At 41.4% G+C, this 14,419-nt stretch overlaps 1 protein-coding gene across 2 annotated transcripts; it reads right to left on the bottom strand.

Annotated features, from left to right (window-relative positions):
- Positions 1–2,086: 2,086 nt before the first annotated feature.
- LOC149996378 (arylamine N-acetyltransferase 1) lies at positions 2,087–13,422 on the bottom strand. 2 transcript variants are annotated; one of them, XM_090258082.1, is made up of 2 exons: positions 13,363–13,422; positions 2,087–3,043 (listed from the first exon to the last, which is right to left on the bottom strand). In XM_090258082.1, the coding sequence occupies exon 2, from the start codon at positions 3,035–3,037 to the stop codon at positions 2,165–2,167; it is 873 nt and encodes a 290-aa protein (XP_090114208.1). In that variant the 5' UTR covers positions 3,038–3,043; positions 13,363–13,422; the 3' UTR covers positions 2,087–2,164. The 2 variants fall into 2 exon arrangements, with proteins under 2 accessions (XP_090114208.1, XP_090114209.1); XM_090258083.1 differs by lacking the exon at positions 13,363–13,422 and adding an exon at positions 13,190–13,355.
- Positions 13,423–14,419: the final 997 nt, after the last annotated feature.

The following is a 14,419-nucleotide window of genomic DNA, read 5'->3' as shown; positions in this document are numbered from 1 at the left end:
TATGTTTCTATGCTTCTGGTTCTATTTTTCCTTGAGGTGTCTCTTGACAACATCTCCTCCATTGACATGATCTTTGTCAGAATGTGAAAATATCCTTTCTGCCCAAGAGTACCAGGGGGGACCTCACATTACTACAAGATAGCAGCAGAACTGCACAAAGCCATCACCTAAGATAAGGAAGATAGCAAGCTGTCAAATGCTGAACTATATCCTTCACCCTTTCTTCCCACTCAGGCCCGGTCTCATTCCACCTCTCCCAAGGATCTCCACCCTCAGCACTATCTCCCACCTGTTCCATCAGTGTGGTGACTGCAGGGTGGGAGGAGTAGTGGGGGGCTAAATGGCAATGGGAAAATATACAAAAAGAAAAAAGATATGCACTGGCCTCATAGGCCCTGCTTCCTTAACAGCTCCCTGACTCTATTTTAAGTGCCTCTCTTAGCAATGCTTATACCACTTTATTTTCTTTTTTCATTATCATTATGATCATTACAATGTGAAGAGTGAGAGTAATATAAGAACAAGTCTGTAGTTGAAATTATAGCCCTGTTTCTGGAATTCACAAACAGAAAATGTGAGCTATAGATAAAGATTCCAGTTCTGAAGCACAAAACCACAGTACGTTTGGGCCATCTGATATCATATTCATATTTAACCAAGGGAGAAGCAGGCAGATTTAGGACCAGATATGAGCTAGGGAGATCAAGCAAGATGCAAGAGCTTTCATCAAATGCTGAGTCAGGCCTGCAAACCAAGTGTCGCTGCTTCGATTCCCAGTCAGGGCACATAACTAGGTTGCATGTCAGGTCCCCAGTTGGGGGCACGAGTGAGCGACAACCACACAGTGTTCTCTCCCTCTCTTTCTTCTTTCCCCTCTCTCTAAAAATAAATAAACAACTAAATAATTTTTTAATGCTGTATCAAAAACATTACTAACATTATTTATTCATTCACATAACAAATATTTATTGAGAATTTACTCTAGGTCTGGCATTTAGTTATATAAGTATTATCCCCCTTTTGTCTCTGAGAAATCAGAGCCACAAGTAATTCACCCAGTGTCCACAGGGTTTGAACTCAGATCTATACACTCTGAAGCTCATTCTCTTTCTCTTATGGCCAGTGTGGGAGGAAGGAAAAGAAAACTGGGAGATAAGAAAGAGGATATGAGGAAGACCTAGCGTAACTCTGCGAAACAAATACTTTGTGACTGACACTGTATTAGCCCACAATGTTTTAACATACATTTTAGACATCCAGTTTTTACAGATAATAAGTATTTTAAAATTCACAATAATTATTACTTTTAGACAAAACGACTTAATTCTGGAATTTTAAAAATCATAAATACCAGCATTTCTATATGAAAAAAAATGCTGCATAAAGAACTGTGGTTGCAAAAGGAACCATGTAGGAAATGATTAGCTGTGTCACTCTCTTGGTACTTAATCACATGTTACTACATGCTGGGTTAAGCCTTGTCTTGGGAACTATTAGGAAGCAATATCGTGTCTCATTCTTCTTTGTTGAATTCTAATCCTAAATTGTACTTGTGGGCTTTTTATATAAATTGGACATGGGACATATGCTGGTTGAATTTAATAAAAATTGTTTCATCAGTTTTCCATTAATTGAGCCATAGGTAAACATTTTTTATGAATTCAACATTCAACCAGTATGGAAGTTTTCCAGCAGAAATCACTATTTTCTCCCAAGAAAACCATAGGCCATCAATAAAATACCTTTACTATTTTTAATTTTGAAAAGATGTGTGTTACTGTTTTTCTTTTAATGTTATCTAAAACAAATCACAGAATACCTCTTAAATATAGCAGAAGATTTTAGACTTCATACATTGATCATCAATACATTGTCTCTAAACTTGGCCTGCTAGTCATGGAAAGAATTGTTCTCAGAAAAAAAATTTACTAAATACATATGCTGACATTTTTAAAGTTGAAATGATTTAATGTCTAGGATTATTTTTAATATCATGTGTGGTCATTGAGAAAGTATGAGAGATTGGTTACCAGTTGATAGTTGGTAAAGTGTGTGATAAATAGAGGTTTAATTTTTTTATTCTACTTGTATATATATTTGATTTTTTTATAATAAAAAGTTTCAGTACCTGAAATAATACTGAAGACTATTTCTACTCCTTACTCTAAATGGTAAAAAATCTATCACCATGTTTGGGCACAAGCTTTCCCTCCAAGGAAATATTAAATATGTTTTTCAGTTCTTCTCCTATTTCTTCTTCATTCAGTGTTTTAAACTCCACCAAATCTATATTGTCCTTATAATTGAATTTTCTAAATGTGAGGGTGAAGCCCACTAAACAGTGAACGCCATCTGGGGTCTGCAAGGAACAAAACGACTTGCTTGTAAACACAGATGCTGGAGACGTCTGAAGATATTCATTAACAGACTCAAAATCTTCAATTGTTCGAGGATCAAGAGTAAAGGAGTAGATCTTTCGGTACTTATTCTTTTCCAGGAGATCAGAATTTAAAAAGTCTTGGTTTGGAATGTACTGCTCTCTCCTGATTTGATCCAGGTACCAGACTCCTCCCTCTTCGGTCAAGCGGAAGATGCAAGGCAACTGAGGCTGATCCTTCCCAGAAACTAACTCCAGAGGCTGCCACATCTGGTAAGAGCGTCCAAACCCAGCATCAACTATGTAGTTCCTGCCATCCATGGTCACCTTCAGCAGAAGGTGAATCATAGCATTGCTGTATCTGTTGGCTGGAGTGCTGTACACATAGCCTCCCAGCATTGTGGTCTCAAATCCCATGGTGGTCAGTGCCCAGTACAGAAGGTGATTGACCTGGAGACACCACCCACCCCGGTTCCGCCTCACGACTTGGTCAAAAATGGCCTCCAAGCCCAGCTCCATGTGCTCCCCACAATGGATATTAAGGTTCTCAAAGGGAATGGTCCGGATCTGGTGCTGAAGAATGTCAGTTAATGTTTCCAGGTCCAATTTCTTCCTAGAGTTTTTATAACCAATTCTTTCAAAATATGCTTCAAGGTCCATGATCCCCTAAGGCAAAGAAAACAAAGCAAAAGCACATAGTATTGCTTTTGCACTTGAATTTTTAAATATAATTAATGCATTTAAATATGTTAATACAAACAGCAGTTATAAATACTTGCAATCATAAGTCTTTTGTGTACTACTTTTATTGTATTAATTGCTTTCACATGCTTAAGTTCACTTAATAGTCTCAGTAATCCTGTAAGAAAAGTATTATCACTGGTTCCATATTTTAAACATGAGAATTTGTAAATTCATATTAAGTGATTAGCAAATGATAAAGAGCTTATATGTGGTTTTGTTGATAATAAATTAAAAGAGGTTCACACTTCCAGCTAAGATGGAGGCATAGACCAACAAGCTCTGTCTCCGTCCACAACTAAGAAGGACTATAACCACCCAAAACCAAAAATAACAAGAAGTTCTAGAAAATAAAGCTACAAGGAAGTCCAACGTATGAAGTCATAAACAAGTGGTGCTCGTCCATATGGGTAGGAAGGGTGAAACCGTGGCTGAAAGATCGAACTGTGATAGAGGTGGCAGCTGCAGCAGCGAACAGCGGGACCCAGTAAGCAGACACCCGTATTTGTGGGGAGGAGAGAAGCGCCTGGGAGTCAGTCCCAGCTGCAGACCAGGCCTGTCGGCCTGCGATTCCAATGCCGGGGAAGGCAGACCCCATTGTCTTGGACTGTGGGGACGGAGGGCGTGGGGATGGAGGAGGCTCCCAGTTCCTCAGCGGAGAATAACAACAGGAATCCATCTTGGACCCCCGCCCCCATGCAAAGCACCACAGTGTGGTGAGAAGTGTTGCCAGGTTGTGACAAGCACTCGGGGCGGCTATGCCCAGTATAGTGTAGTAGGTGTGACAGCGCCCCACCCAAGAAGGAAAGATAAACAAAATGCTCAGAATGGCAGAATTAATGATTGAAATACCAATCACACAGCTAACAAAAAACAAATAAAAGCCTTGACCAGTGAACAAATAGTGAATCGTTCTGAGGCTCAGTTCAGATCTATAGTCATAAGGCAGCTTACAGACCTAACAGTGGGGCTGAATCAAGACAGGGAAGGAATGAAGGCTAGTCCTGCTGAAATGAACAAAAATACATACAAGACAAGTGGTGAGGAAACAAAAACCAGATATCAAATCAACAAATTGGAACATAGGGAGGGAACAAACAGTCAACCAGTGCAGAAAGAGGAAACAAAAAGTGAGGAATATGAGGAGAGGCTCAGAAACCTCTGGGACAACTATAAACAAAGGAACATTTGAATTATAGGATTGCCAGAGGGTGAAGGAGAAGAACTAGAAATTGAAAAATTATGTGAAAAAATAATGAAGCAGAACTGCCCGAACTTGGGGAAGGAAATGAACTTACAGGCCCAGGAAGCACAGACAGTTCCAGATAGGCTGGACCCAGGGAGGACCACACCAAGACACATTATCATCAAAATGTCAAAAATTAAAGATAAAGAGAGAATCTTAAAAGCTGCAAGAGAGAAGAGAAGAATTATGTACAAAGGGGTCCCAATTAGACTATCAGCAGATTTCTCAAAGGAGACTTTACAGGCAAGAAGGGACTGGCAAGAAATATTCAAAGTAATGAAAATAAAAAACCTACAACCATGATTACTCTATCCAGCAAAGCTGTCATTCAGGATAGAAGGGCAGAGAAAGTGTTTCCAGGACAAAGTCAAACTGAAGGAGTTTGTTAGATCCAAACCACTGTTATAAGAGATGTTAAAGGGACTTGTTTAGAAGAAGGAGGATCAAAACTATGAACATTAAAATGAAAACTGTATCACAACAACCAACAGCAGAAGCTAGGGGATCAAAACAAAGGCAAACTAAGTAGGCAATGAGAGGGGAAAAAGAAGTATAGGTGTGGGGGAAATTATGGGGGTAGGTCAGCGGGGAGGGGGAAGGGGGGAAAGGGAGGGAGATGATGCAGGAATTAAGAATCATAATAGGAGGGAGTAGACAGGAAGATGTTGAGAAGAACCATATACACAACCAATGGGCAAGGACTAAGGGGGAGGGGACAACTGGAGGGAGGGAGGGTCACAGGGTGGAGGGGAGCAGGAGGAAAAGAAATTGGGACAACTGTAACAGCATAATCAATAAAATAAAAGAAAAAAAAAGAGGTTCAAATTGGTGTCAATTAAAATAGGGTTTACAAATAGTTCTAGTGTAAACAGGAGAATTATAGAGTATGTTGTATTCTGGGTACCGGACCCACTCAATATCACCTTTAGCTGAATCCACTCAATATTCCACACTGAAAGGTTTATATTCATCTCCACATTGATTTATTGATTCATTCAATAAAAAGTTTATGAAAATTGTTATGCATTTGCTGGTGATCTCATACTGGCTTGCCCTCAGAAATCTTATGTTTTACTGTGGGTTGGGATGGCACAAATAGTCAATAGAATAAATAAATAAAATATACAAGTTCTTAGATTGTGATAAGTGCTCTGGAGAAAACTACAGCAAAGAAAAAAGATGTGCACACAGTGGAATTTAATTTCAAATAAAGTGGTCAAGAAACCCTCACTGGGACCTGCAGGATATGAGAGAATTAGCCATGTCCACATATGTGGGGAAGACCATTCAGGCAGAAACAACAGGAAGTTTAAAAAGCCTGAAGTGGAACCTGGGTGATTAGAGCAGAGTGAGAGAGAGGGAGTGTGGACCGAGGAAATCAGACAGCAGTGCTCTTTACACCAATTCTGTTGGCTTTTACTCTGAGATGAGAAATCAGTTTGAAAAGGTTGCAGTTTGGGCAAAGTGTGCAATAATCAAATTGGTGTTTCAGGCTATGATATGGAGAATGAGCCATACTCCTCATTTGTTCTGAGCTGAATGAATAGACATGTGATCCAGGGGGGACCAATCCAAAGCACACATGCTCCATTGCTTTGCTTGTGGATGGCACATGACCCAAGTCAGGTCAATGAGACTCTATGAGGGGCTTTTGCTGAACCTTATAGCAGATACTTTCTGCTGTAGGACTAGCAGCTGGTAAGATATTCGGGCAAAGCTACTGGGAGAACTTGCAGAAGAATAATACCAACAAAGAAGTGATTAGCTGAGGAATGAAATGCAGAATGGAAGACAAAAAAAAAAGGCCTGAATCACATCTCAAGTTATCTCGACTTTCTGGCAAGATAAGTCAAAAGAAACAAGAAAAGAAAAAAAGAAGTCCTTATTTTGTTAAATCCCATGTAGAAAAGGTTTCTGTCCCCTACTACTAAGTGGCCTGGGTTAATGGGGATAAGCTGTGTGTTTCTATTGCCCTTCTTAATCTCATTTCTTTTGGATTTTCCTATTTGCCTTTTTTGATCAGCTACTCTTCCCATTCTCCCAGTGTTTCAACTTTCTCTATTCTTGATGTCCACAAAATTATTTTCCCCAAATCTTTCAGGTTCACTTTCTTTCTTTTCATCTCAACTTGCATTGGTATCCTTTCTCAGCATGTACACATGCTCTAAAACTCGAACACCCAGACACAGAGAGAACAACTCATTGACCCAGACCACCCCAAACCCGCTCCTGCCTCTACAGCCAGAAGCAGGTGCTAAGAAGGAAGGCCGGTGATGTGGAACAGAAAGAATATGGTTTAGACATGCCTGACCCTTCCAGAAGGGGTTTAACAGCCTTAACCTATTGAGGTTTGATTACAACAATAGTACACAGCCATCAAGACTAACCCCTCCTGGGGCACAACCTGAGGTGTCATAGTACAATAAAAGGGCCCTGACCCTTAACTTTCATGGTGACAACCTAAGCATCTCTCTTTTCTCTCCTCATATTATTTTTCAGATTCTTCTAGTTCTTTTTTCACCCAGCCATCATTTCCATTTTGTCAGTGCTTCCAAATTTTCTCTTCTTCATATCTGTAATCTTATTTTCCTTAAACCTATGAGATTCATTGAATTTCTTCTCATCTCACCAGCATCTCTCTCAACAATTGAACAAGCTCTACTACTCTTCCATCTAAGCGCCGAGAGAACAACTGGTATTTAGCCAGGTTGCCCCACACCTATCCTGGCCCCTAAGCCAGAATCTGCAGTTAGTATGCAGGAAAAAGAGGTGAAGGCTGAACAAAAAGAAACCACGTGGTTTATAATCTGGTTATTCCATTATTTCTTCTAATGGAAAAAAAAATTATATGTTTTAAATGTTATTGTTTGTTTTCAAGTGTTTGTGTTTTTCTTTTTCTCCTTTTCTTTTTCTTATTTCCTTTTTTTTTTTTTTGTAAGATACAATGTTGAGTTAGAATTTAGTAACTGCAGATCCATTCAAAATAAGTCAGTTACTGTTATGGGTCCAGATGCAACATGTTATAACCAAGTAACACTTGAATATTCTGTGACTAAACATAAGCTGTGATTTAGTAAAGCTGTGATTCCAGGCGAAATGCAGGAAGCACTCAGAAAGTAGTCGCTGGGGAAATAATGATTGAAAACATTGCTAACTTTGTATATTGATTTGTAGCATTTCTGTGCAGGATATACCCTTTCCTATCAGCTTGATGATAAATATAAGACTCCTGGAGGACTGAGTGAACACATTTAGAGAGCCTACTAAGAATTCTCAGAAAGATACTTAATATCTTTCTAGGTAAACTGGAAATAGGGTGATTTTTAATTTTAATTCAGAAAACGTAGATGTTTCTTCTATCTGGCCCAAACTCTAAAAACGACAGAAAAGACAGTAAAACATACAATGTGACCTCCCATGAAAACAAAAAGATAGTTTGGTGGACCATGAAACCATGAAAAATCCCTAAAATTTGTTAAACAGAAGGACAGTATTGAGGAGTACCATGAACATCTGCGTTGCCTGGGGTTGGACAGGGGTGTGTAGAAAGTGTAACCACAGGAGACAGGAGCTACTGATGTGCCTGGAAGACGTGGGGCTAGCAGCAGGGGCCTCGGAAGCCAGCACCCAGGTGACTGTTGCCACGGAATCAGCAAGGAGGAGTGAGCCTTGTTCTGTGCTCCTAAGTATTACTACAAGATTTACAAAACACAGCAACGACCACTACGTAATGGTAGCAGCTGTTTTTCCTTTAGGTATAGAGCATAACTGAGGATCTTGGGGCAAAAAAATAAGGCACAATGTTTTTCGTGTACAGTATTCCCTCACTTATCACGGGTATTACGTTCCAGACTCCCCCACAAAGTAGGAACCTTATATTTATCCTATACTCTAAAATCTACGTGACTTTAACAACATACATATATAGTACTGCAAAATCCCACGATGTAGCAAAAAATACACGATAAATAATTAAATATAATATTTTTAAAAATCCCGCAATACAGTGAGGCCATGATAAGTGAACCGTGATATAGCAAGGGACTACTTGTACAGTGTCACCGGAAAGGAAGAACCATCCATACAAGGAAGATCAGCCATCTGAGTATCTCCTGTTATATTCATCTTCCTTCATCCCCACTGAAAAGATTACAGAGTTCAAGCCCCACTCCAGCCAGACATCTCTCACCAGTCACATTAGATCCAACAAACAAGGAAAAAGATGGAGACAAAGCTATACACGCATGAATATAATGAACATACAGGATGCAAATATACTATGAGATTGGAAATGAAAGGATATAATATGCAAAAGACAGGCAAAAAAAGACAACAAACTCAAGAAGAAAAATAAACTGAGCAATGGAAGAAATCTTCACAGGTACTAAGAGAAAAAGAACATTTAAAATGGACTCATAACAAAGAACCCCCAAAAATGAGGCAATAAAATTATACAGTATTATGGAAAGGAAGATTTCAGACCTTAGGAAACTAAGAACAAAAACAAAGCTAATACGTAATTAATTATAAATAGAAAGGGAGATCTGGCCGATGTGGCTCAGTGGATTGAGCACCAACCTGTGAACCAAAGGGTCGCAGGTTCAATTCCTGGTCAGGGCACATGCCTGAGTTATGGGCCAAGTCCCCAGTTGGGGGCATGAGAGAGGCAGTCACATATTGATGTTTCTCTCCCTCTCTCTCCCTCCCTTCCCATCTCAAAAAATAAATCTTAAAAAAAATAAAATAAATAGAAAGGGACAATATAGATACAGCATACTATCAAATTACATTTGTAGAAGAAAAAATTGATACTTGTAGTAAAAGTCAATGAAAAGGTAAAGCCATTAATCAATTGGAAAGAGCCAATAGAAAAACAGTTGGCACTTCTGAAGAAGAAAACTCAAAAAGCACAATAGAAAATGTATATAAAAATAACAAAAACGTTTTCCTGAACTGAAGCAAAAATTAAATCTGAAAAACAGCAAGATATTGGAAAAGTGTGATTCAACATTCAACACTGGAATATATTCTGGTTAAATTATTAAAATTCAAAATTAAAGAAAACTACTTGGGTATTCGGCAGAAAAGCAAACACTTTATCTGTGAGAAACTATCAAGCTGGCATCACTGAATTAAGAGGACAGTCTGACCCCTGTGAGTATTCTCAGCTAGGGTTTCATTTCATCACAAAGGCATCATAAATTTAAAGGTAATCTCACACATGAAAGAATGTGTGGAATGCATGAAGGAAAGCCACCCTGATAAAGTGTTACCTCTTAGTGGCCAGCAAAGGTATGAATCAAAATGAAAAAAAAAGAAGGAAGAGAGAGACCACAATGAGGGATTCATGGTCAACATTGGCTCCTTTTATTATAGAACAAAGAGTAGAAAAGTTATGGGAATTATGGCTAACGTAAATTAATTTTTTTTTTTACTATGATTTAAATGAAACCTATTAGACCTATTGGCCTGCACCATAGGTATGGAGAGGTAAGGAACAGAGTATGCTCAGTGTACCCAGAGAGGGCAGAGGGGACCGGTGAAGATTCAGGACTGAGGCTGCTGTAGGAAGAACGCTGTCTATACCACCCAGCTCCCTTCAGACGTCTCTTACCATTTTGCCATGCTCCTGGCTTGGCTTCTCTGTTCTTATGCTTAAGGACCTGCATCCTAGACTCTCCTTGGAGGACCTCTTAAGGGCTTCTGCAGCTGCTTTGCCTTCCTCTGCAGAGAGCTGGACAAGCCAGGGAACTCATATCCTGCCAGGGCAGCTTTGAGTCAATGAAGGACTAGTGGGAGGTTTTGAAAGTCCATCTGCCATGCCTGGAGTCTGGACACACTTTGAGTTAGAATTCACAACCAGGTTGAAACTGGATCTGTGTCTCAGTGTCTGATTCTGGGAAACCTGACTTAAGACCTATTGGTGGTCTCTGGAAAGCTGTGCAAAACAAAAGTAATAAACACAGGCAACTTCCAGAGGGCCTTGAATGTCAGGCGAAAGAGACTTGCTTTTTTATATAGATCAAATTGATTCCTGTTGTTTTATTGAATGGTCAATATTCAGTTGTTGAGCTGACTGCTGTAATTTGTCCTTAGCAATGTGGGACATTACATATTACCTTTTTGGAAGAACCCTTGGAAAATAGATTGATATTCAGAACTCATTGATCAGTGCCCTGTCCTCAAACCTCTACTTCTTTCATGGACAACAGTGGTTTCCTTTTTTTTTTTTTTTTTTTGGCTAAGGAAATCCCTAATCTTTCCCCAAATGCTGTTGTGCAGTTATAGGCAAGAGCCTAAAACAAAAGAATTAAAAACAAATTGATCCAGAGCTAGTCCACTCATGAGATGGTGCTGTCACGCCTCAAGGCAATATATATAGGCAGCCGAGAACAATTATGGGCTGAAATGGAATCTTCTGCACCCCTCGCCTGGATTTCTGGCATTGCAGAGCAGAAGAATTTTAAGGTGCAGTAGTGAGTGGCTTTCTCTGTGTGAGATTTTTCTCTTTTTAATCCCTTTCCTTTTCTCTGTCCCAGTGAAGGCCATGGCATTCCACTGGATTGACACTCCAACCTAGCCCCTTCCCAGGGACAAGTGGCCAGCTGTTTGACTTTCTGGATGCAAAGGAAGTTGCTAGGCAAGCCCTGCTCAAAGGCCATCGTTCAGCAGGCCTTAGAGCGGGGCAGGACTGCAGGTGAGCCCCGCCTGGAACGAAGGCTGCAGAGTTCAGGCCAGCCCACAGTACAGGCCCAGCAGCCAGTCTCCAGAAACAGATGCTCATCTGAAGATGGCAAAGGCCAGAAAAGACAAGTCCCTGGGACAGCAGGGAGCCGACAGCTAAAAACTTCCTTTTGAGGGAAGAGTGGAGTCCCTGTTTTGTGCTTGAGGAACTATAACGAGGACCCTGGGGAAGAAAGTGAAATGCTGCTGTCATCCCAGGGTGACAAGCAATGCAAATACACTGGACTGAGATGAAAAATATCAACTCCTCCTTCCAGGATTTCTGGCAGTATTGAATAGATTTTTTAAATAATTGGTGGGGAATTCACACAACATAATACTAACCAAGTTAAAGTGAACATTTAGTACATTCAGTGCCATTTAGTACATTCACAATTTGGTGAATCACCACTTCTATCTAGTTCCAAAATATCTCATTACATAAAATGTAACCTCCTTCCCTTTAAGCAATTACTCCCTGTTCCCTCCAGCCCCGGGCAGCTGCCACTCTACTTTCTGTCTCTACAAACTGATCTCTTCTGCACATTTCCTACAAATGTATTCATATAACAGGGGGCCTTTTGTGGCTGGCTTCCTTTCACTTAATGTAATGTTTCCAAGGTCCATTTATTGTGTAACACGTATCAATATTTCCTTCCTTTTTATGACTGAATAATATTCCTTGGTATGGACATCATTTTTGTTTATCTCTTCCTTCCTTGATGGCATCTAGTTTGTTCTGCCTGTGGCTGCTGTGTCTGTGTTCAAGTACACTTTTCAGTATGTGTTTCCAATTATTCTGCCTTTATATCTAGGAATAGAATTGCTGAGTTGCATAGAATTTGAAGGTGTGTTTCTGAGTGGCTTTTCCTTCTGTGAGCTGTTATTTTCTTTTCCTATCCTCTGCCCTTCCTTTCCCTTCCCTTCTCTTTCCTTTTATTCTGACTCTGAGGCCACTGCAAGCATATAACAACCCAGCTCAGTCCCAGGAGCAAGTGCTCGCCCAGTGATTTCCTGGATGGGAAAGAGGTTGTCGGCAAGCCTCACCCACAGACCACCCTTCAGCAGTGCTTCGTGCCCTGAACGCCTGTGGAGCTGGCCCAGAAAGCCCCAAGCGTGGAAATCAGCTGTTACAGCTGTAGACCACTTCTGAGTGGTTTTTGTTTTGGTAAACTTAATTTTTTCCCCTCCTCACATGAAGCAGAAACTCAGACAAACTCAGATGTGCAGATGATATGTGAGTATGTTTAAAGTTGGTTCTGAACTTTTAAAGCACATAAAGAACCAACAAAATAAGTCTCCGGGCAACTAGATAGTTGACAGGAAGGTTTTAACATTTCTTTTTTTTTTTCTTTTTTTTTTTTTTTTTTGAGTGAGAGAGGGTGTGGTCAGCCCTTTTGTGAGCACAAAACGAAAGTGAAAGTTTCCATTCCTGGGAAAGTGAAAGAGCAGTTTCTCAAAAGAGCTGTTGTGGGCGCCTGCTGGAGGCGGGGAGCAAGGCCAAGGGCACGGTGCCCTTGGGCCCTTGCTGCTGGGTGTGCCTGCCCCTGCAGGCCCCTCTCCTGTGGAATTGTGCACAGCTCTGCTCAGGCTGTGCTGTCCTCTACCTGACAGTAAAGGGGCTGGTTCTTGTCATTTATGGCTCCCAGAAGCCCTTCTCCTAAGCCTCCTTCCAGTGCATAGAACTGGCCCCAGGAATTCCCTCAAACATTTCAGACAACACACCCCAGCCTCTGTTGGGGATTATTAGAGAAGTTATGATCAGCTAATGCGAAGGGAGCAGGGGTGGTTATGAACCTACTGCTGCCAGGACTAACTGGGCCCTTTGGGACACATTCAGGTGGGGACAGAGGAAGCGGACATTACTGTGTCCACTGTGCAACAAGGACATCCAGTTCCCTGAAACACACATAATGCACGTAGCTGTCTTTTATACATCTCTTTAATCCTCACAACAACGCTTCCAGGTAAGCTCTCTCATTAGCTCCATTTTCCTGCCTGATAAACTGACTTTTGGAGATGCTGAGTGGCCCGCCCAAGCCCTCACAGCCTGGGTGTGGTGTGGCTGTGACACCCACACAGTGTGAATCAAGGGTCCTTACCCTCACATTCCACTGTACAGTCCTTCCAGCAGAAGATCTCGAAGCAGGTGTCAGCCAAACTTTCTGAGCCGCCTTTGGACTTGTACTGCAGGCACACTGCAGTGTCTAGCCTCCTGGACTCACATCTGGGATAGGATTAAGCCCCAATGTTAAAGCATAAACGAGTCACTTACCAAGTCCACTAGGGCCCACACCAGGAACTAGGCTGGCTTCACTCTTGCAACTGGAGCCCAACACAGGAAGTGCCCTCACTGGCTTTCCCCACTGCTCCTCCCCAGGAGTCCACTTAGAACCCCAGGGACCTCTGGGAAGTGTAGTTGCAGGGCCTAAGGCTGTCCTTGTGCACCTCCTATTCAAATCTATTCAGTGCAGAAGAGTGGAGAACTAGATTACCCAAGGAACCCCTGTCACAGGCTGTGGGGGGGGGCATGACCTTGTATCTGACACAGTCTTTGCCTTAGGGAACCTGAAACCAGATGTCCCATGTGTAACGTGGAGGTGAAAATTTTGAGGGGGTTCAGGAAAAGCAGATCCACCCAGCTAGGGGAGACAGAAGATGGATGTTTTAAACCACTCTCCCCAGATATTAACATTCCTTCTTTATCAGTTTCTGTGAGGCCCCTCAGTTTCTATTCTTTTCCTTTTATCCCCCATCATTAGTACCACTCACCCCTCCTCCCCCAACCCCGAGGCCCTGTGTAATGTTATTGAATTGACTCCACGTTTATGGAATGAGTGTGACATGTTCTAGAGTAATGTGCAGGGTTTCTGCTTCTGTTTTTAGTTCATGTTAATGATATTCCTCTATAACTCTTGCTGTTTCTTATGCATTTCCTGCTACACTATATTTTTAAAAACTATCTGCATTACACAGTTGCACCTTCACTTTGGCCCTAACTGTTCTAGTTCAAACATCCAGTGTCCGGCTGCATGAATTTGGGAAAGCGTTCTCTTGGCTTGTGCTTGGGCAGGCTGGACCCTGGGACCACCACTCAGCCCAGCACGATGGGAGTTGAAAGGTAGATACCCTCACGTTCTACCTGCTCAGGTGGGACTACTTTGAGGCATGAACAACACTGCCTCCCAATGTCCTCCAGGAGGATTTAGCTCCTCCAGTGTCCACTGAGGTCACCTGCCAACATGAATCCTTTATTGATTCTCAAACTACCCCTGCCTCTGCCTTTCCCACTCCCATGCTGGGTTTTCTTAAATCACTTCCCAAATAAGCTA

The sequence above is a fragment of the Furipterus horrens genome, unplaced genomic scaffold (genome assembly GCF_987537825.1).
Source record: "Furipterus horrens unplaced genomic scaffold, mFurHor1.1.pri manual_scaffold_12, whole genome shotgun sequence".
Lineage (NCBI taxonomy): Eukaryota > Metazoa > Chordata > Mammalia > Chiroptera > Furipteridae > Furipterus > Furipterus horrens.
The sequence above is the reverse complement of the archived record's forward strand: the minus strand, read 5'-3'. Positions and strand labels throughout refer to the sequence as shown.

Coding starts and splice junctions, on each gene's coding strand:
- LOC149996378 (XM_090258082.1), bottom strand. CDS start 3,037: ATGGACCTTGAAGCATATTTTGAAAGAATTGGTTATAAAAACTCTAGG.